We start from the raw sequence: 24,587 nt of genomic DNA on the forward strand, positions 1-24,587 counted from the left end.
AAATTAAAAGTCTCCAGAATGACACTTGAAAAATTCTCAAAGTGCATTGTACAATAAGGAATTGAAAATATGGCAAAACGATATAAAAATGTATCTTAATACTAATTAAAAATAACACATTTGTTTTTAAATGTATGTATACGGGTTTTTAGCCTTTTTATCCAATCCTATCGACTTTATTTATGTAACAAAAGGTTCACAAAGTGCTGCACAGGTGTTAAAAGAGTCAATTGTTAGAAGAGTCAATTGCAAAAAAAAAACGGGTGACATTTTTTTATTGGGTCCCATGTGTGATGTCTATAGGAGTGTTTCCATAAATGTTTGTACGTGCTATCGTAATGTAATGAAGCTACCATCATTAGCATTAGCTAACATGCTAACACGTTAGCCAGTGTCTGGGTTATAGCATTCTTTTTGTATTGCTTCACTTTCACAAATCCCTCAGTAAAGTCACCAAAAGGCCAGAGTGGAGTTATTGAGTCTGTTTAGCTGATTGGAAAGCTAGTTTCCTAATTCTTGCTAAATTAAACACAACATTAGCGCCGCATAAAACATTTTGTCGCTGCTGGTTTCCTTAAAAAAAGAATGTATAAAAAATCAACTTATATTTAGGGATGATGCTGGAACCTGTTTTTCCCGGTTGTTCGATAAGAAAAGAACCGAGTCCTCGGTCTCGAATCCCTTTTTGAGAACCGGTACCCGTTATCGAGACCACTATAGTAAAGAAAAAGAGTTGGTTCTTTATTCGAATCCCTGGGAACGAATCCCGTCCCGACAAGAAATGCCCCGTAGGACATCACAAGAAATGACGTCACGTAGCTCAGTCATTTGTCACGGTGGGGTGCTGCGTGCTGCGGTTCGTTCTCCCGGGATGCAAAACTGACGGCTCCGGACGAAAGCGTTTCAGATAGGAGATGATTTATTTCTCATAAATCATACACATTACAACGGACAGGAACGAAACAAAAGGAAAGCGTGCCGTTCGCACGAGAAGCTAAAGCAAAAACTTACTTAGCCCAGGAATACTAGAAGCTAAGGTAACTTTAGCACAGGAATCATGAGCTGGAAAACCAGAATGCCAACGTAACTGTTGCAAATGCAAACAATGAAGCCACGACGAGTGACCGGAAAAGGCAGGCTTAAATAGAGTCTCTGATGAGCAACAGGTGCACGTACAAGGCAGGTGAAAATCATAGGTAACCATGGTGACTAAAACAAACCCCCGAAGTGCACAAAACAACTAAGGAAGTCCAAAACTAACAGAACATAACTAAACAAAACATGATCCGACCACGGATCATGACATCATTAGGCATCACTAGTGCTTTCTTTATTTCTTTAGTCTATTTGGAACATGAACACACTTACAGTATAATACATCATAGTTTCATATCATTTCACTTTACAGGAGTAGGAAGAAGTAAAGCTTATTTAATCCTACCCCTTTCCCACTTCATACAAATATATACACCATTTACTGACCTTTTTATAATAAAATATCTGTGAATTAGTATATACAAGTTTTGTAATATGTCATTAATTAATTCAGTCATTATTAATATACTGAGATGAAGAATATCTTATTTACAATAAGGTTGAAAGTATTTCTCATAATTCTTCTTCTTTGTACTTTGTAAGCACTATTCATTTGAACAACCTCTTAAAGTGGATCATATCAGAACAATGTTTAACTTCTTTACTTCATCCATGTCCTTCATTTAATTCCACATCATTTTAGCTGTTTGCAATTTTACCAAATCATCGAACTTTAATATTTTTGACTCAATAAATTAAGTGTTTGTATGTTCTCTATATCCAACATTATGTATCAGTCTAATACATTTTTTTTGTAACACGGTTAACGAATGTAGCGCACATTTGTAGTTATTTCCCCACATTTCTGCACAATAACTCAGATATGGTAATAGTATAGTAGCGAGCAGTAGATAATGTGAAGTGATTTGTTAAACCAAATATTGTGTTTTTTTCCATATACAACAACCTATCTGGACTCGATAAGAGAATCGATAAGGAATCGGTTCGATAATAGGATTCGATAATAGGCTCGAAATCCATAATTTCTTATCAAACATCATCCCTACTTATGTTTACTGACATATACTTGTCATGTTTAAATAACTTTTACCACAAATGAATATCGGGCGGAGCTTCACAACAAAGAACCGACAATAGTCAGGTGTTATAAAAACATGCCTGATGCAAAAAATCGTGTTAAACGGCCAGAAGGAAAAAGTATCTCTTTCTAAATGAGAAAAACATTGTGATTGTTCAGGACATTGCCAATAAAGAAGAAGACATGCGTACCAGGATCTGGTTGTCCTGTCTGGTCAGGGTGACTATTCGACTTTCTGCTGAGCCTTCCTTGTTGGCCTGCTTGATGCTGATGTCGATCACCTCGGGGAAGTCGCAGTAAGTCTGCAGCTCCTGAAACACAAAGGATTCTTATACCAATCACAACTACCATCTCCTGATGACGCAAACAACTATTTGTCGCTGCTGTCGTCAAGAAACGCTAATAAAATAACAAAATAAATAAAAAGTCGGTGATAGAGATGTGGCGTTCGCGAACGAATCAAGTGTTTTCATGAACCCGCTAGCATCCACAGCTCGTGGGTCCATGACGATGACTTCTGTTTTGTTTGATCAGCCGTTTTACTGCCATGTTTCAGACACCGTATGGAAGCAATTAAGGTATGTAAATAAACATTTACAGAATATTCCTGTGTAAATAACTCATTTCACAACGTATATATCTGCCACTTATAGACCGGTGCGGCCCCGTAGAAATGATCCGGATCAGCCCCAAAAATGTAACAACTTGTTCCTTATCCCATTTTGGACATTTCCTGAAAGTTACATGCAAACACGCCGGTGACTTTTTGACTTGTTGGTAGCAAAATAAAAGAAACAGAGTGAACACTCTCGTCATTCATCCTCTATTATCTTTGTTGTCTCTGCAGGGTTGCGAGCATACACGCACACAGAAACGTGATTGAAGTGATCCGGATCAGCCCCAAAATCTAACCAGTTGTTGCTTATCCCATTTCTGATATTTCCTGACAGATGTGTAAATGTTAGTAAGCACATGTCTTACAATATCCATTCATTTTCTACTGCTTGTCCCTTTTGGGGTCGCGGGGGGTGCTGGAGCCTATCTCAGCTGAAATCGGGCGGAAGGCGGCGTACACCCTGGACAAGTCGCCACCTCATAACAGGGCTACATTTCTTACATTTTCTCAATATTAGGTCTTTTTTTCTTGTATTATTATTAATAGAGCCACTGAATATGTGTACGCTTCATCATCCCATTAGTCGACTACTCGTTAAGATAGTCCCCGACGCGTCGACTACCAAGATAGTCATGAGTGGCGGCCCTAGTTACCACGGCAACACCAAAATCCTCTCCTCACCTCCTCCGCTTCCGCGGTATTCCCTTTGGACCACTGGATGCCCCTGTTGCCCGTGACGACGATGGTGAGGCGGTGCGCCGACAGGTCGGCCACGTGGAAGCGCTCGGTGTGCAGCGACGGGAGCAGCGTCTCCAGGCTCATCAGGTACTTGAGGCGCAGCTTGCACACGGTGGCCTTGCACTCGCTGAACTGCTGGATGAACTTCTTGAAGCGGAAGCGGATCCGCTTGCGGGTCAGGATGTTGTACCTCTGGATGCGGCTACGCATGCAGCTGGGCAGGAAGGACTTGTAGCTGGGACCAGGGGATCGCAAGCATTTTGTTAGGTCTTAAAGGCCTACTGAAACCCACTACTACCGACCACGCAGTCTGATAGTTTATATATCAATGATGAAATCTTAACATTATAACACATGCCAATACGGCCGGGTTAACTTATAAAGTGACATTTTAAATTTGCCGCTAAACTTCCGGTTCGAAACGCCTCTGCGGATGACGTATGCGCGTGACGTAGCCCGGCGAACACGGGTATGCCTTCCACATTGAAGCCGATAGGAAAAAGCTCTGTTTTCATTTCATAATTCCACAGTATTCTGGACATCTGTGTTCGTGAATCTGTTTCAATCATGTTCATTGCATTATGGAGAAGGAAGCCAAGCAAGCAAAGAAGAAAGTTGTCGGTGCGAAATGGACGTATTTTTCGAACGTAGTCAGCCACAACAGTACACAGCCGGCGCTTCTTTGTTTACATTCCCGAAAGATGCAGTCAAGATGGAAGAACTCGGATAACAGAGACTCTAACCAGGAGGACTTTTGATTTGGATACACAGACGCCTGTAGAGAACTGGGACAACACAGACTCTTACCAGGATTACTTTGATTTGGATGACAAAGACGCAGACGTGCTACTGTGAGTATGCAGCTTTGGCTTTTTTTTTGCGTATGTACGTAACTTTTTTAAAATATATAAGCTTTATGAACCTTGGGTTAGGTGAACGGTCTTTTGGGCTGAGTGATTGTGTGTGTTGATCATGTGTTTGAATTGTATTGGCGTGTTCTATGGAGCTAGGAGCTAGCAGAGGAGCTAGGAGCTAGCATAACACGTACCGTACCGTAAGTGCGCGTCACGTACGTAACTTTTTAAAAATATATAAGCTTTATGAACCTTGGGTTAGGTGAACGGTCTTTTGGGCTGAGTGATTGTGTGTGTTGATCAGGTGTTTGAATTGTATTGGCGTGTTCTATGGAGCTAGGAGCTAGCAGAGGAGCTAGGAGCTAGCATAACAAACACGCAGGTGTTATTATGCAGGATTAATTTGTGGCATATTAAATATAAGCCTGGTTGTGTTGTGGCTAATAGAGTATATATATGTCTTGTGTTTATTTACTGTTGTAGTCATTCCCAGCTGAATATCAGGTACCGTGAGTATGCAGCCTTGGCTGCTAAACATTCGATAACTTGACCGTATGTGCGCGTCACGTACGTAACTTTTTAAAAATATATAAGCTTTATGAACCTTGGGTTAGGTAAACTGTCTTTTGGGCTGAGTGATTGTGTGTGTTGATCAGGTGTTTGAATTGTATTGGCGTGTTCTATGGAGCTAGGAGCTAGCAGAGGAGCTAGGAGCTAGCATAACAAACACGCAGGTGTTTTTATGCAGGATTAATTTGTGGCATATTAAATATAAGCCTGGTTGTGTTGTGGCTAATAGAGTATATATATGTCTTGTGTTTATTTACTGTTGTAGTCATTCCCAGCTGAATATCAGGTCACCCTCGGCTCTCACAGCATCTTCCCTATCTGAATAGCTTCAACTCCCCACTAGTCCTTCACTTGCACTTTACTCATCCACAAATCTTTCATCCTCGCTCAAATTAATGGGGAAATTGTCGCTTTCTCGGTCCGAATCTCTCTCACTTCATGCGGCCATCATTGTAAACAATAGGGAACTTTGCGTATATGTTCAACTGACTACGTCACGCTACTTCCGGTAGGTGCAAGCCTTTTTTTTATCAGATACCAAAAGTTGCAATCTTTATCGTCGTTGTTCTATACTAAATCCTTTCAGCAAAAATATGGCAATATCGCGAAATGATCAAGTATGACACATAGAATAGATCTGCTATCCCCGTTTAAATAAAAAAAATTCATTTCAGTAGGCCTTTAACGCTCACCTTGGTTATGCTTCAGAGTAGTCAGTGTACGGCTTGTATAGATGCACTTTCACATTCAAACACATACGGTATCGATTCCCCGTACCTGGGTATCGATACCAGTACACAACGGTACCAATATCTGGTACTTTTGTGTGTGTTAAGAAATATTATTTGTTTTCGACAATACTGCAAAATTGAATATTTTTTTTACTGCAACATTTAAAAATGAGCTCATTATGACAACTGCTGTCCAGTTGTTGTATTTTGTTGCGCCCTAAAAAGTGTTAATACTGTAAGTATTGTATTATAGTTTCCATTACCACATTTGGAGGTGTTGAAATCAATCCATCCACCCATTTTCTACTTATTGTCCCTTTTGGGGTCGCGGGGGGTGCTGGAGCCCATGTCAGCTGCATTCGGGCGGAAGGCGGGGTACACCCTGGACAAGTCACCACCTCATTGCAGGGCCAACACAGATATCGCCATGTAAAATCGCTAATGCTAATTGATAGCATGTCAATGGCTAAGACAATGTACGTATATTAGCATCAACTTAGCCGAGGTGTGAAGAGGCGGCTGAGTCGGCAACCCAGGCACCGTAACATGCCAGCGTTGAATTTTACGTGGATCTGTATTTGATAGGACCGGCAGGGATTCGGTCGGTGCCAAAAAAAGTAACGCATCCCGAGTCCTGATACAACTTTTTAACTCTCCTATACAACACCGATATTGATATCACCATGATTCATATATCCATCAATTATTTTGTAGTGGGGAATGTTAGAAAGTGAAATGAGTCAAACAGAGAACAACACTAACACATTTATTATTAACTGTCTGGAACAAGTTTTACCACAATCTGCCTCATACGCTGTTTTTAAGTTGAAGTGGTTATTGGGTTTTTTGGCGACCCCTAGTGGCCACAATAATTCATAAAGTTAAGCTCTTGAGACAGTAAGTTGAACGATGCGGACACGTTTGTTACTGGATACTTTCTAATAGGCTTCTGCCTTGGAGACTTGGTATGTGTAAGTAATATGAAACTATAATTACCAGAGGTGTGGACTCGAGTCACATGACTTGGACTCGAGTCAGACTCGAGTCATGAATTTGATGACTTTAGACTCGACTTGACAAAATGTAAAGAGACTTGCAACTCGACTTAGACTTTAACATCAATGACTTGTGACTTCACTTGGACTTGAGCCTTTTGACTTGACATGACTTGCTACTTTCCCCAAAACCTAAAGTTTAAAAAGTTATTTGGGAGCGCTCTGTAGCTTTCATTTTGTACGTGTCTGTCTATCAGCGTGTGTGCTGCGTGTCAGCTCTCAGTACAACAGCCAATCAAATTAGATCTACATTGTTTTCATCACACAGCATTCAGCCAATCAAATTGCAGGACAACCAATGAACAAGAGTTGTCAAACAACGCGCCAGTGAGAAAGATTTATACCAAAGTTGGTTTCGTTCGGGTATAAAAACTACGACTCGGTCAACAAAAAACGAATTGCCGTAAGCAAATCACGCAGTTCGAATATTACAGACGGAGACGCAACAACTTCCAACTTCGTTCGACATTTGAAGTTGCACAAAGAAGGGTACGTTTTGAATGTAAGCTAACGTTTATTGGCTAAGTAACGTGACTTTTATTTGCTGTGTAGTTAAATCAGTGAGGCTGTAAACTCACTGCTAAAGTTATAACCATAGACAACTTATAAGTAGACGCAGCATCGAGCGCTACTGCTTACTGGCGCAGACGAGACGCGGGGCCGCCATCTTGGAGTGGTGATCCGCTCCACTCAGTGCAATTCATTTGGCAGGAGCAATGAACTGTCAGCGCATTTAATTCATCTTACCTCACTGAATACCACTCATTTTCACGCGCTTTTTTGTCATACGTGTAGCTATGATAACGGACACATGTTTTATTATTCATAGTTTGCATAACAGTAATAGAATATTCTTATATGCTATAAGTGACCAGACGTCCAAGATCAAAACTGGGAATATAAGCCCAGAGAAGGGGGAAAAAAACGGTCAGCTATTTTTAAGTTGAAGAAACAATATAATTACGTTATATATACATGCGTATATCCTACATAAACAATGTATGAATACATTAGATATCTATATATCTTATAGACCGTACCTCTGTTGCTGCAGCAGCAGAGAGTTTATTCTGTCTTGACACTTTGTATTGATATTTTGTATTACATTCTTCCCTTAAATGATAATGTTTACAGTGATTGTTATATATGTATTTTTTATGTATGTCGCTTTGGATAAAAGCGTCTGCCAAATACTTAAACATATATAAACACCTGAAAGTCTTTATATCAGCTAAAACCACCAATCTGTTTCACTGGATTCAGAATAAATCCAAATGCTGTCTTACCCAACAATGTTAGTATTTGAATATTGTTACTTGAAGACTTATTCCTGGTTACAATTATACTGTTAAGAAAGTATTGTCTTATATTTTGCCTAAAATGATAATGCATCATAATCAGTGGCGGCTGGTGAATTTTGTTTTAGGTGGGGCTGAAAGTTTGTAAACCAAACCCCTGTAGGGGGGTCATCCTCCCCCAGAAGATTTGTTTGTAATTTTCACATACAAATATTGAAGATCTTTGCTCCTTCTCAACTCTGTGGTAATGTTATTTTCATAAAATACAACCAAAAGTACATTAATGTTAAATCTTACTTGTGAAAAGTAATCCCCCGATTCCTATTTTCAACAGTCCGCTCATTTGAGCAGGAAAACGCTATTTTCTACCTGTCAACTGTCAGTTTAGGCTGCTCGCCGGCTCCTCATCACCACTTCAAGATGCAATTTGCTCGCGTCACAGCAACCAATACTGCGTCTACTTATAAGATGTCTATGGTTATAACATCATTTCAAACACAGCAATATGTTGCGTCCACTGCAGTTTGCTTCCTTATTCATACTTTTTGTCAAGTGATTTTTTTAAGCAGGGTTGCATGAGGTACCTACTCTTAACGTTACGTTAGTCAATGTATCACACACAGTAACATAACGTTAGACGGCGGTCAGCAGCACCGCATATTTTAGCCACCTACAAAAAGACAAACATAGTCAAATAAAGGTCAGTTAAAATGTATACTATATTAAGAATATGTGTACATATTGCATAGGGCCCTGACATCTAAAAAGTACAACTCTGTTCATTGTTATGTTCATGTATTTGTTATGTTTTTCATGTGTACGCACACATAAACACACACAGTATGAGATGAGATCAATGAGATAAGGTAAGAACAGAATAGAAACTGCAGTGGAACTAGTTACAATGCAATATGCCATGGAAATACAATGTTAACACTTTTGTACAAATAAGTACAGTTGCACTTGTTTTTGCAAATGTGTTTATTCTGTAAAGGAATGAGTTAAATGTTTAAAATTGTTTAGACTATTAAAATGACTGGTTAATACTGCTATTATGAATTGCAATGTCAGTACTATTTTTTTCCTGCTATTTCAAATGCACTTGTTTTAATAAATAAATACAGCGGTTTAAAAGCATACACAATCTGTGTAAAAATATTAGTCTGTGGTTAAAAGGACTTGAAAGGACTCGAAACTGAAAATGCAGGACTTTGGACTTGACTTGATACTTTCCAGTCTTGACTTTGGACTTGACTCGGGACTTGCCTGTCTTGACTCGGGACTTGACTCGAGACTTGAGGGCAAAGACTTGAGACTTACTTGTGACTTGCAAAGCAATGACTTTGTCCCACCTCTGATAATTACAATCATGATGGTACCTGGTATCATTGTAGATGCTGACAGGTGATTGGCCGCTCTCTTTAGCCAGACGCATCATGTCCAGCACCGCCATGCCCAGACACTCTTCCTGGGCCTCGTGGCCCATTGGCATCACAAACCTGCCGCCCAGGAAGTCGCTTCGCCACTAGCAAAAAAAAAAAAAAAAAAGAAATTCCAAATTTCCCAAAGAAAATACTTTTCCAATTGTTGTCACCTCCTGTTGACGGTACCAAAAATGTTATAAATGGCGTAAAGAACATATTTATCGTCACATTTCCTGCAGAGAAAAATGATGTTGATGATGTTGTCACTAACTTATATTGTATTTGTCTTTTGGTCAAAGGTTCCTCTCCAAATGGGTTTCTTTTGTGATTGATGCTGTATTACTGCCTTACCTAAGATTTAACCAAAACATTGCTGTTTTTTGTTGTATGACAATAAGATAAGACCTTTCTTTTGCACATCTTTCCTCACCCCAAAACTTAATACTTTGTGTAAAGGTTCATTTGTGTTTCTAATACAAAAGCTTTTTTTGACACTGAATTATAAAACTGAATTTTTTGTGTTTGAATTCAAATGATGCTGACAATTGCAGTGGAAACAAATTTGTTAGCAAAATGCGTGTGTTTAAAAACTGCAAGTGGAATCATTTCTATAGTTGGAAAACGTTGAAATGTTAATTATGTTGCTATGCACAGGTAGCGCAGCTAACTGCCTTTTTATGCTGTTTTGCAAGACCCGTGTCACGTGACTTCAAACTTGACACCTCATTGGCTGACTCTGGAGACAGGATCGATTGTTACAGTCTTAATTTACCGGAAGCGAGTCTTGCTTTTTGAGGCAGCAAATTTTTCGACACTGAATTTTTCAGCACTGAATTTATTTACACTGAATTTTTTTACATTCAATTTTCATCCATCTGCTGGAGCAGATCCCAGCTGCACACAGGCGGTAGGTGGGGTACACCCTGGACAAGTCACCACCTCATCACAGGGCCAAAACAGATAGACAACATTGACATTCACACACTAGGGACAATTTAGTGTTGCCAAGCAACCTAACATTTAGTTTTTATACACAGAATTTTTTTACAATTAATTTTTAGACACTGAATTTTTCTGCATTTAATTTTAATACACTGAATTTGTATACACTGATTTTTTACACTCAATTTTTTTAAACTGAATTTTTATACACTGACATTTTTTACAATTAATTTTTATACACAATTTTTTTTTATACTGACATTTTTATAGACTCAATTTTAAAACATTGCATTTTTTTAACATTTAATTTTTTTTACAGATTATTTCACACTGAATTTTTGTACGCTGAATTATTTTACATTTAATTTTTTTTACACTTATATTGTTTACACTGAATTTTTATACAGTGAATATTTATACACAATTGCTTTTTTTACACTGAATTTTTATAGACTGTTTTTTAAAACACTGAATTTTTTTACATTTAATTTTTTTACAGATGATTTTTTTAGACTGAAATTTGTACACACTGAATTATTTTACATTTACTTTTTTTACACTTATATGTTTTACACTGAATTTTTATACAGTGAATATTTACACACTTAATTTTTTTTTACAATTAATTTTTTTACACAATTTTTTTACCACTGAATTTCCATACAATGATTTTTTAAATGTAAATGTAAATGTAAATGGGTTATACTTGTATAGCGCTTTTCTACCTTCAGGGTGCTCAAAGCGCTTTGACACTATTTCCACATTCACCCATTCACACACTGATGGCGGGAGCTGCCATGCAAGGCCCTGACCAGCACCCATCAGGAGCAAGGGTGAAGTGTCTTGCTCAAGGACACAACGGACATGACGAGGTTGGTAGAAGGTAGGGATTGAACCAGGAACCCTCAGGTTGCTGGCACGGCCACTCTCCCAACCGCGCCACGCCGTCCCATATATTTTAGCACTCAATTTTTATACAATTATTTTTTTTACACTGAATTTTATACTATTATTATTATATTATTTTTTATCAATAAAATTGTCAACATAATTTGATGTACAAAAAAATTAAGTTCACAAAATTGAAAGGCAAAAAAATCAGTTCCATAAATTCAGTGTAAAAAAACAAAGCTCTCCTAATAAAAGACACAAATTAGCCTCCCTACTTAGCGTTCTCTGGACATTTCTTTATTGCAGAGAAAAAATCCCAAAACACTAACAAGCTGACGCTTTTAAATACATTTGAGAGCGCCATTTTGTTCCGCCATTCGGCATCTGTGGTGGCGCAGCCAACTGACCTGGAAAAAGTGGTATGCCATGACGGTGTCGTCCATCACAGGACTGTCCAGGCCCTTGGAGAGACCACAGCGGTGAGCGTAGGAGGAAGTGCCGCTGTTGTACCAGCCAGGAAAGTAGTGCCTGTCGGGAGAAACATCATCAGACTCACCACCTGACGTCACCACCTGTCTTCCACTTTCACCTGATTCTGAAGTGCAGGCTCTCGCTGGCTTGAGGCTGCAGTTTGAAGACGTGGTTGAGAGGAAACCACAGCCGCTCGCTCTCCCTCATCAGGCCGAACAAGTTGAAGTACAAAGGAGCGATACCTGCCGGGAACATTTTGCTTAGTCCAACTCAAGGTCCCCTATCATGTGTAGGGATGGCTGCCAGAGTCCCTTCATGTCAAATCTAACCGTGCCATATTTCCATTTCAATCACTCAAGCAGCACTGAGAGCGGACTCCGCTGAACCAATCGAAGTAATGTTGCAACTTTCAACAGCAACAAAGCAAGCAAGCTTGTTAGGAAACACTCCAAACTTAAGTAAGGCTCCACTCCTCTGCTAATTTACATTGGATTTGTCATAGACAAGCTACTATTAGCATTAGCGATTCTACATGGCGATTTTAACACCACCAAATTTGGTCATGAAAACTACAACTAAGGTGAATGTTATAATCAAACAGCTGGTATGTAATACGCACAATACTTACAATATTAACACTTTGTAGGGTGCAACATACCACATTTAACTTCATGGAAAAAGCTACTTCCTCGTTAGACAACATACCATAGGAGCCTACACAGTACTGCCCTCTAATGTGTTGGAAGTGCAACTGCATTGCAAATGAGATTTAAATGTAACAATAAAACAATATATAACATAATCAACTCATTTTTAATGTTACATTAAAAAGTACATTCTTATTGTCAAACAATTAATGTTTTTTAAGACACAAAAAATGTATTGTTGAGTACTGGGAATTGGCACCGTATGGGTTGAAATGTGAACGGTACCCATCCCTATGCATGAGGACACAAACTTTAGCGACTCTAGCATAGCTATGTTAGCTACGTGCTAACATTACACCCATGCTAGTTCAGCTGGAAGAAGAAAACCATCAGACGTCTGCAACTGACTGATGGACACCTTTTGTATGAATCCCCCTCTCAGACTGTCCTTCCTGAGGTGGGACAACCGGTTAGAACGACTGTCCCACTCATATGATATCCATTAGACATCCACCAATTATCAACCACGTCGAATATTGGCACGATATTTGCCATTTTGACGTATATAATTTTTTAAATCTGTATTGTTGTTTTTTACGACTACAACAGAACGACATCAGCAGACATATAGAGTTAAAACCATACAAATACAGTAACTAGTTGTCAGAATAATTGTATATAAGTTATCACACAACTTTGTGTTCCCATGATTTCAGCTCGCCCTGCGAGAAGACAAAAGCTGTCTTTCATCTTATCAAGCAAAGAGGGAGCAGACCTGACGCAGCTCCAGGCACCCTTTCTTTGAACTGTTTATGACCGAGTGCAACAGCTAGGGATGATGTTTGATAAGAAATTATCGAGTTCGAGTCTATTATGGAATCCTCTTATCGAACCGATTCCTTATCGATTCTCTTATCGAGTCCAGATAGGTTGTTGTAAATGGAAAAAAACACACAATATTTGGTTTAACAAAAGCTCACTTTTATTATATAAGAAAACAATTTAATCTAAAAAATAAATAAATATTGACTGTTGCCCCCCTAAAAAAATAAAATGAATAAATATTGACTGTTGTTACCCTAAGTATATTAAGTGGGAATTTTCAGAAAAACAAATATATACAGTAACACAAAAACAACCTGTCTCTGTGATCACTATAGGTGTATAAATAATACTAGTGTTAAATAAAATCAGTCCCTTGGGCACAAAACTGGAAATAATACTGCTCTCCAAAAAGTGCAATTCTGCTGCTATTTGACATAACTGTTTGTTATGATGCTTTATTTCTTTATTGAAAGAAAATCCTATGAAGAGAAAAGTGGTTTGCAAATGTGGTTACAATGCTAAAAAAATGAAAAGTTAAAGCTAAAAAAAGAAATACACTTTATTGAGTTAACATTATTTCTTTATAGGGGGAAAGATGTTATGAGCTAGGGAATATAACAACTACACTACCCATCATGCAACGGGAGTGACGAGCATGCGCGGTAGCCCCGAAAAGTGTTGTTGCATGTCGTCACCCGTGAAAGTAAACGTCAAGAACTCAGCCAACACGCCTCGTCTGCATTATTTCCGGTGGGTCGTAGAAGTGTTCTTCATGTGTTTGTACCCTGCTCAAATCTCTCAGTAAAGTTATTCATTGGATTATACCTTTTGTTTTGAACTTTATTACACCTTGGAGCACTTTTTCCCGTCCATTTTTTTCCTGCTTTCGCTATCTGCGCCTAATGACTGAGCTACGTGACTGATTTCTTGTGATGTCACACGGAGCATTTCTGGTCGGGACGGGATTCGTTCCGAGGGGTTCGAATAAAGAACCAACTCTTTTTCTTTACTATAGTGGTCTCGATAACGGGTACCGGTTCTCAAAAAGGGATTCGAGTCCGAGAAATCGGTTCTTTTCTTATCGAACAACCGGGAAAACCGGTTTCGAGTATCATCCCTAGCAACAGCTGTTTATGACCACCTCCCCTTAGGAGCAGCTGCGTAATGTAATGTAATGCTATGTAATCAGAAAAGGCCCAAATGGAACTCTCTCATCAGAGCGGTGTGGTGACGCTGTACGAGGGTGCAGACACACAGGCACTCTCCTCATGAGCTAAATTGAATCCTGTCTCTGTTTGATTTCGTTTGCTTCTTGTCTTGTCTAATAGATGTCATCGGTGTTTGAACCTGACACTAGTGAAGTAGTTAGCAATAACCAAAGTTCCCTTTTTGCCGGAGACCAATTTTCTATTTATTAAAAAAACACACTGCGTTAATAATTCTCCCAAAATATGTTTTATTTGACAGGGAATTTATTTGTTTTGTGAAAATTCTTCTCCAGCTCCACGACTGCAGCGCGTCTCCCCTGTTTACATGTCAAAACTTCCAATCCGGGTTTTGTCCTTCATTGCCGGCGTCTTCCCGGTCCCGTTGTATTTGTTTTGGCAACTCGACGAGACTGTCCGCAACACAAGGAGCGTGGGCTCATGTGGCCTAGCGGTTAGAGTGTCCGCCCTGAGATGGGTAGGTTGTGAGTTCAAACCCCGGCCGAGTCATACCAAAGACTATAAAAATGGGAGCCATTACCTCTTGTACATTGATGTTACATACATGATGTCGTTCACAACAACACAACAGATGACATGTGTTATGTGTGTATGATTGTTTGTACATTGATGTTACATCCATGATGTCGTTCACAACAACACAACGGTAGGTTGTGAGTTCAAACCCCGGCCGAGTCACACCAAAGACTATAAAAATGGCAGTCATTACCTCCCTGCTTGGCACTCAGCATCAAAGGTTGGAATTCGGGGTTAAATCACCAAAAATGATTCCCGGGTGCGGCACCGTTGCTGCCCACTGCTCCCCTCATCTCCCAGGGGGTGAACAAGGGGATGGGTCAAATGCAGAGGACAAATTTCACCACACCTAGTGTGTGTGTGTGACAATCATTGGTACTTTAACTTTTAACTTTAAAGGAGCGCCACAAGTTTCATGTTCCGTCATTTAATTGAATAACAACGCAACGTGAAGGGCGTGAAGACGACAGAAAAGAGTCAACATTTGAGTAAATGTCTTGACAAATATGGGATAATTATATAAGTAAAGAAGAGCAGGCAGCAGCTCACACATTCTCATACTTTCTGCAACATCCACGAAGAAATGATGTCAGCCATCTTGAAAAATGTCTCAACTATAATCTAGAGGAAAGAACCCAAAATTGTTTTCATTTCATTGTTGACAACATTTCAGAAACCTTACAATGTATTAAATCCATCAAGTGTTACAAAATGGCATAAATGAGTAGATGATGAGTTATAAATGCCGTAATTTTACCAATTTTCCCTGGAGATTTCTTTTACTTTGAAATACAAATGTCGATGCTCCTCTTAGACACATAATAAAGTTTAAATTAAACACAACATAAAACATTACGTCGCTACTGATCCCACATATACAACAAAATAATGTCCAGCTGTTGACTGACGTACACTACTGTAAATTCCTGACCATCAGCCGCTAATTTTTTCCAACGCTATGGACGCTGTGGCTTACAAAACGGTGCGGCCAGTTTATAGATTTTTACCTCCCTGATGGCAATCATGCCAATATTTTTGTATTTTTTCAAAAACAAGCAAATACACTGAAAAGGTGTTATTGTTGGTGCTACGGCGCCATCTTTTGGACGAGTTTGTTCACTACAGGTGTCGCATTGCCGTTCTGTTGAAGGCAGTGCTTCTCAATATTTTTCTGTTCCCCCCCCCCCCCCTTGAAAGAAGAACATTTTTCGCTACCCTCCCTCCCCCACCCTCCAACGTGACTATAAAAAGTATAAATTGTCTATAAAATTGTTATAAGTACACCTCTGCATAACATTGAAAGCTTATTAGCACTTTCCTTGCCTCCCAGCGTGCTTACAGTGAAGCCAAGTGCTACATTGAAACTTTTATTAATAAATTGCACAGTGCAGTACGTATTCCATACAATTGACCACTAAATGGTAACGTTAATCAATTCATGGTAGATTCATGTGTCATCATATTCTCGTACAGCAAAAAAAGCATGTTCCCTGAGGTCACATTCCCTGAACGCCTCACTATTTGAGTAGGACTGGTTTAGACTGAGTTTTGAACTGGAAGTACAAGTGATGTTCCGGTTTCTAGCCGTCCATAGCGTTTCTACTCGTACGGACTTCTCCAAGCAACATTTGGTAGTTTTACAATATAACTAAAACAGTTCTAACTTACTAAAGTGTCCCATGTGCAATGAGGAGTGTTTTCATGCATACTTGTACATGGTATCGTAATGTAATCAAGCTAGCCTTCTTAACATTAGCTAATATGCTAACACGTTTACGAGTGTCTGTGTGTTAGTATTATTAACTTACAATGGCATTCTTTTTGTATTTCGCTTTCACAAATTCCTCAGTAAATTCACCAAAACATCACCGTGGAGTTATTGAGTCTGTTTAGCTGATTGGAGAGCTAGCTTGATTGATTGATTGATTGACACTTTTATTAGTAGATTGCACAGTACAGTACATATTCCGTACAATTAATCACTAAATGGTAACACCAGAATAAGTGTTTCAACTTGTTTAAGTCGGGGTCCACGTTAATCAATTCATGCGATGACTTCTGTTTTACTTGATCAGCCGTTTTACTGCCGTGTCACAGACACTATATGGAAACAATCAAGGTATGTAAATAAACATTTACAGAATATTTCTTAGTAAATAACTAATTTCACAAGTATATACAGTACCTGCCACTTATAGTCCGATGCCGCTTATATGTGGAAAAGTACTTTTTTCTTCTAAAATTGAGTGGGTGCGGCTTATATACCAGTGTGCCCTATAGTATGGAAAATAGGGTATTGATGTTTAAATAACTTTAATATCGCAATCAAGCTCCTTGACGACTAATAATCGGTATGGTATTGGTTGATCTTGAATGTTCATGAGGAAGGAGTGTTTTTGGTGAGAAAAGTGAAAGAGAAGGCGCACAAACGGACACATGACTGTCCTAAAAAGTCAATTTTGCGTAACATTAGTGGAGCTGTCACCACCACAACAACACACGCATGGAGGAAGTTGACCTCTCAGGTTTTTAGCAGACAGAAGCTAAACAGGAAGTTGATTGCAGCGCAGCAAATGCGACCACTAGAGCGGAAGTGGACGCACTGACAGAGTTAGTTTACGTGATTAAAACACACTTCTGCCATTTTGTGTCCTCTGTTGCGTTCACTTGCTGTCTAGGATTCCCTCAGAACGCCTCCTCCACGTGTGCGCTACGGAAGACTCACCGCACGCTTTGGCCGCCAGGATGCAGAGCTCCTCCGCCACGTACTCGCCGGGCGGGTAGGTGAGGACGCTCTCCGCCCCGCCCGCGTGGTACAGGCGGACGCTCAGGCATGTGGCGCTCTGCTTGGTGTCGGCTGCGGGGCCCTGGTCCGGGGGGGGGCCGTCGACCTGATGCGGCGCCGGGCAGGAAGTGGCCGTGTTCATGTTCCTCAGCAGGATACAAGCCATGTGCTGTGTGCACCTGTCAGAGGACACATCTTTACTAGCATCAGAAACCAACATCCACAGCCCGTGTTGATGTGCGGATCGATACTGAAATAGCCATACCGCCGATACCACATCTTTATGCTCTAATAGAATATTGATACTTTAGTTCTGGGGTGTCCAAACATACTAAAAAGTCAAGTATGCGCAGGCCATTTTGATGTTTAAAAAAATGCTAAAAAAAAGATATTGTGTCAGCTTTGTATTATTGCTGACTAATCATATTATTATTAATTATTACAACATTTCAGCTTTTTCTCATTACATACCATTTTTTTGCTTTGTTGTTTTTTCCCCCCTGTAAGAATAGAATGAAAATAATAATAAGATTGTTTAAATGCATAACCTAGTAGGTCAAAAATTCTGCCTGTACAAAAATATTAATGTTCAGTTACATATTTAACTGTGTTTATTATTGTTGTTGTCATTTTACAAATCAATTAATTCATAAGTCGGTATTATTCTATTTTTAATTAAATAACTAAACTCTTGTTTGTATTTTAAGTATATTTTATTATTATTTTGAAAGCTTCTATATTTTAGATCAAAGGCACCTAAACTTTTTCCACTAAGGGCCACATACTAAAAAGTCAAGTCATTTTGATACTTTCTTATTTTAAAAAGCATGTTTTTAAGCCATGCCCATGCAACCAGAGGGAGCTTTTCTAACATGTACCCTGTTTTAAAAACAATTCAATATAATTATTATAACAAATATATTGCGAGAATCAGTTTGAATCGAGAATTAATTCTGAATCTGGAATCGATTTGTTCGGTGCCCAAAGATTCACACTTCTAATATTTCATGTTTTTTGTTGCACCCTGTATAGTACAGTACTTATTATACACCAGCTGTTGTAACGTGCCTCTTAGTTATACTTTTTATTTATAAATATGGAGGGGTTGAAATCGCCATGTAAAATCGCTAATGCTAATCAGTAGCATGCCAATAGCAAAACTAATGTTTATTAGCATCAAGTTAGCGCATTTTTAAAAAATGTAGCCTTATTTTACTTACATTGGAACCAATTTCTTTGTTGGCATTGAAAATTGCAACATTAGCTATAGCAGGGTTTCCGAACTACTAAAGCACCGCGGAGTGCTTTCAAATTCATCTTAAATACAAAACAGTCTCTGAACGCTACATATTCGCTGCCATCTTGTGGACAATGTGAGTAAATAAGATCAATCGCCCTTGAAAGAACTTTGGAACAATAGTACAGCATTTATATGACATGACACAATCCAAACTACCTTCCCTAGTCATGGTGCAAAAAAATAAAAAAATGCAACTAACAAAGGTAAACACACATGACACAACCTGCTCACTGAACATTGTGGATATTATGAGAAAAACGTCCAAACACCATAAAAAAAATCTAAATTACACAAATTTTAATCCATGAGAGTGCATGATGGGAAAAGTGTGAAACACTCTCGCCAAACCTATCCATGTTTGGTGCATTTTAGCTGCTTAATAATTCTGATTGAGAACAAAACTTTGAGAGGGTCATCACGGAAGTAAACAAGGTAGGAGTCAAACCCTCCCATGTACACACACACACACACACACACACACACACACACACACACACACACACGCACACACACGCACACACACACACACACACATATATACATATATATTAGAGATGTCCGATTATATCGGCCGATAAATGCTTTAAAATGTAATATTGGAAATTATCGATATTGGTTTCAACCTCCCGATTTTCCCGGGAGACTCACGAATTTCAGTGCCCCTCCCGAAAATCAACCAATCTCCCGAATTTCTCCCGATTTCCACCTGGACAACAATATTGGGGGCGTGCCTTAAAGGCACTGCATTTAGCATCCTCTACAACCTGTCGTCACGTCTGCTTTTCTTCCATACAAACAGCGTGCCGGCCCAGTCACATAATATATGTGGCTTTTACACACACAAGTGAATGCAACGCATACTTGGTCACCAGCCACACAGGTCACACTGAGGGTAGCCGTATAAACAACTTTAACACTGTTACAAATATGCGCCACACTGTGAACCCACACCAAACAAGAATGACAAACACATTTCGGGAGAACAGCCGCACCGTAACACAACATAAACACAACAGAACAAATACCCAGAACCCCTTGCAGCACTAACTCTTCCGGGACGCTACAATATACACCCTCCGCTACCACCAAACCCCTCCCCCCCATTAGCATCCGTGATGTGTTTATCGCTACTTCCTGTTTCCATTCTTGCAGCCTATAAGCATCCATGATGTGTTTATTGCTACTTCCTGTTTCCATTCTTGCAGCCTGTTAGCATCCATGATGTGTTTATCGCTACTTCCTGTTTCCATTCTGGCAGCCTATTAGCATCCATTATGTGTTTATTGCTACTTCCTTTTTCCATTCTCGCAGCCTATTAGCATCCATGATGTGTTTATTGCTACTTCCTGTTTCCATTCTGGTAGCCTATTAGCATCCATGATGTGTTTATCGCTACTTCCTGTTTCCATTCTGGCAGCCTTTTAGCATCCATGATGTGTTTATTGCTGCTTCCTGTTTCCATTCTCGGAGCCTATTAGCATCCATGATGTGTTTATCGCTACTTCCTGTTTCCATTCTGGCAGCCTATTAGCATCCATGATGTGTTTATTGCTACTTCCTGTTTCCATTCTTGCAGCCTGTTAGCATCCATGATGTGTTTATCGCTACTTCCTGTTTCCATTCTGGCAGCCTATTAGCATCCATTATGTGTTTATTGCTACTTCCTTTTTCCATTCTCGCAGCCTATTAGCATCCATGATGTGTTTATTGCTACTTCCTGTTTCCATTCTGCCAGCCTATTAGCATCCATGATGTGTTTATTCCTACTTCCTGTTTCCATTCTTGCCGCCTATTAGCATCCATGATGCGTTTATTGCTACTTCCTGTTTCCATTCTGGCAGCCTTTTAGCATCCATGATGTGTTTATTGCTACTTCCTGTTTCCAATTTCGCAGCCTATTAGCATCCATTATGTGTTTATTGCTACTTCCTGTTTCCATTCTGGTAGCCTATTAGCATCCATGATGTGTTTATCACTACTTCCTGTTTCCATTCTGGCAGCCTTTTAGCATCCATGATGTGTTTATTGCTACTTCCTGTTTCCATTCTCGCAGCCTATTAGCATCCATGATGTGTTTATCGCTACTTCCTGTTTCCATTCTGGCAGCCTATTAGCATCCATGATGTGTTTATCGCTACTTCCTGTTTACATTCTTGCAGCGTATTTGCATCCATGATGTGTTTATTGCTACTTCCTGTGTACATTATTGCAGCCTATTAGCATCCATGATGTGTTTATCGCCACTTCCTGTTTCCATTCAGTCAGCCAATGAGAGAAGCTTTCTCATGTTGACATAGTTTGGGTTCACCTGCACTTTTTGTTTTTTAGTGTTAAGTAAGAAAAAAAAATGTGACAAAAACCGACGTGACTGCAAGCGTGTTATTTGTTTAAGAGGGTGTAACTTGTGTGGTGACTGTGGCCGGAAGTGGCCGCACATGTTGAAGGAGCCAGGGAAATAGAGACTTTTATCACTTATCAGCACTTTGGCTTATCAGTGTCAGAACACATTGAAAACATTTACTACGAGCAGTTACACTGTGTTTACATGTCTTTTCATGGACTATTTATAATACACTTCTGCATAGCAGGTTCGTACTTTATAAATAAACAACAATAAAGGACTTACTGTACGTGTCCTCCCGGCAGCTAGCGAGCTAACGTTTGAAGATGCTAACACCAGCGAGTCTCTTTTCCTCTTTAAATGTTGTCCAGCCGAACATCCGTTCACATCTTTGCCGCCAAGATAGACCTTAAAGCTGGCAAAAATGTCTTGAAATGGTTAATAGCGGCTGGAGTTGACAAGCCAACTCCTCTCTGACTTCATCCCCTCACGAGTGACAGCAGCAGCACGACTGTACCGCTAGTGCGCTGGTGACGTCACAGGAGCGGGAGGACTCCCCCTGGTGGCCTTTCTGTGTCATAGCCGACCCTTTTCTCATGTTTTCTTTACGGTGGCCGACAGGGTCAAATGTGTGTCAACACGTTTTGACCCCATTTACGCCCGGAAATCGTAATTATGAAATGACAAAAATCACAATTATGAGATAAATAGGGCGATGTTACGAAATAAAAATTCATAATTTAAGATATACAACAACAACAAAAAAAATACAAATTATGAGATTGCATAAATGTTTTGAAATGCTGAAGTATGAGATGTCAAGATTTCAAAAAACATCGAAATAATAAATTAGAAGACATTCATAGCAAGACTTTAAAAAGGAATAGTTACATAAAGTCGAAAATATGAAATGTCAATTTTGATGTAAAAAAGTCGAAATAATGAGATAAATCGTAATATGAAACAGTCACAATTTTGAGATGAGACGATCGAAATGATGAGACAAGTCATGATTATGTAATACATCTTAGTTGTTCGATAACAAAATCGAAATGATGAGATGAAGTTGAAATGATGACAATAGGAAGTATGAGATCGAGTCAAGGTTATTTTTAAAAAGTCGAAATGATTAGACTAAAAAAGTCATGATAAACATTTTTTTTAAAAGGAATAATACAATAAAGTCGAAATTACGACATGAAATTTCGATTTTGAGATAAAAAGTCCAAATAATGAGATGAAGTCGAGAATATAAGAAAATCTTTTTTTTTAAACATCAAATTATGCCAACATATTCATTGAATACGAATGTGTGAGCAAACTTTGTATGTTTAAAAATCTAAGTTTGTGATAATACAGTGTTTAAAAATGTCGTGTAAAAAAAAATTCAGTGTCAAAAAGATGAGTGCAGAACTGTTTGTTGCTCCAAAACTCAAGACTCACTTGTGATAAATGAGGACAGTGGGTTTGTCTCCGAAGCAGACAAGGAGGTGTCACGTTTGCAGTCTGACTGACAACTTCTTGACTTTCTAAGCAACAAATATTCCCGCACTGAATTATTCTGCAATGAATTTTTTTTACACTAAATTTTTGTACACTGATTTTATATACACTGATTTTTTTTTTTACACACTGATTTTTTATATTTATTTTTTTTACACTGAATTATTTTACACAAATTTTTATAAACTTATTTTTTTAATGCACTGATGTTTTTACATTGAATTTGTTTACATTGATTGATTTATTTTTACACTGATTTTTTTATACACTAATTTCTTTTCCATTGAATTTTTTAACACTGGTTTTCCATACACTGATTTTTTTGCACTCAGATTTTTTTTACATACATTTTTTTACACTGAATTATTTTACACACATTTTTTATACACTGATTTTTTTTACATTGATCTTCTATACACTGATTTATTTATTTTTTTACACTGATTTTTTTACACACTGATTTTTTATATTAATTTTTTTTACACTGAATTATTTTACACACATTTTTATAAACTTATTTTTTTAATGCACTGATGTTTTTACATTGAATTTGTTTACATTGATTGATTTATTTGTACACTGATTTTTTTATACACTAATTTCTTTTACATTGAATTTTTTAACACTGGTTTTCTATACACTGATTTTTTTACACACAGATTTTTTTACATACATTTTTTTACACTGAATTATTTTACACACATTTGTTATACACTGATGTTTTTTACATTGATCTTCTATACACTGATTTATTTATTTTTTTACACAGATTTTTTTACACACTGATTTTTTATATTTATTTTTTTTACACTGAATTATTTTACACACATTTTTATAAACTGATTTTTTTAATGCACTGATTTTTTTTACATTGAATTTGTTTACATTGATTGATTTATTTTTACACTGATTTTTTTATACACTAATTTCTTTTACATTGAATTTTTTAACACTGGTTTTCCATACACTGATTTTTTTGCACTCAGATTTTTTTACATACATTTTTTTACACTGAATTATTTTACACACATTTGTTATACACTGATTTTTTTTACATTGATCTTCTATACACTGATTTATTTATTTTTTTACACGGATTTTTTTACACACTGATTTTTTATATTTATTTTTTTTACACTGAATTATTTTACACACATTTTTATAAACTTATTTTTTTAATGCACTGATGTTTTTACATTGAATTTGTTTACATTGATTGATTTATTTGTACACTGATTTTTTATACACTAATTTCTTTTACATTGAATTTTTTAACACTGGTTTTCTATACACTTTTTTTACACAGATTTTTTTATACACTAATTTCTTTTACACTGAATTATTTTACACACATTTTTTATACACTGATTTTTTTACATTGATCTTCTATACACTGATTTTTTTTTTTTTTTACACGGATCTTTTTCACATCGATTTTTTTCATGCATTGATTTCTTTTACATATAATTTTTCAACACTGGTTTTCTATACACTGATTTTTTTTTTACAGATTTTTTGTTTACACTGAATTTTCAAACACTGTATATTTGATATTTTGACAAACTACATTTTTAAACATACACATTTCGCACGCACATTTTTGTTAAATCAAATTAAATTGTCTGCATAATTTGATGTAAAAAATAAAAAAAAAATCCGTCAAACGCAAACAATTCAGTGACATAAATTCAGTGTCCCCAAATAATTAAGACATCAATTA

At 37.9% G+C, this 24,587-nt stretch overlaps 1 protein-coding gene across 1 annotated transcript in view; it reads right to left on the reverse strand.

The window, feature by feature from the left end:
* The window catches only part of jak2a (Janus kinase 2a), a 46,999-nt gene extending 25,067 nt beyond the window's left edge, over window positions 1–21,932 (reverse strand). Inside the window, exons 1-7 of the mRNA XM_062057141.1 lie at window positions 21,650–21,932; window positions 17,664–17,902; window positions 11,843–11,966; window positions 11,661–11,781; window positions 9,376–9,521; window positions 3,432–3,723; window positions 2,326–2,445 (exon numbers count right to left, since the gene is read on the reverse strand). Of these exons, the coding sequence (XP_061913125.1) occupies window positions 2,326–2,445; window positions 3,432–3,723; window positions 9,376–9,521; window positions 11,661–11,781; window positions 11,843–11,966; window positions 17,664–17,889 (1,029 nt within the window). The 5' untranslated portion in view covers window positions 17,890–17,902; window positions 21,650–21,932. The remainder of the gene's footprint in view (window positions 1–2,325; window positions 2,446–3,431; window positions 3,724–9,375; window positions 9,522–11,660; window positions 11,782–11,842; window positions 11,967–17,663; window positions 17,903–21,649) is intronic.
* Between the last annotated feature and the right edge of the window lie 2,655 nt (window positions 21,933–24,587).

The sequence above is a fragment of the Entelurus aequoreus genome, linkage group LG08, assembly GCF_033978785.1.
Source record: "Entelurus aequoreus isolate RoL-2023_Sb linkage group LG08, RoL_Eaeq_v1.1, whole genome shotgun sequence".
NCBI classification, from domain to species: Eukaryota; Metazoa; Chordata; class Actinopteri; order Syngnathiformes; family Syngnathidae; genus Entelurus; species Entelurus aequoreus.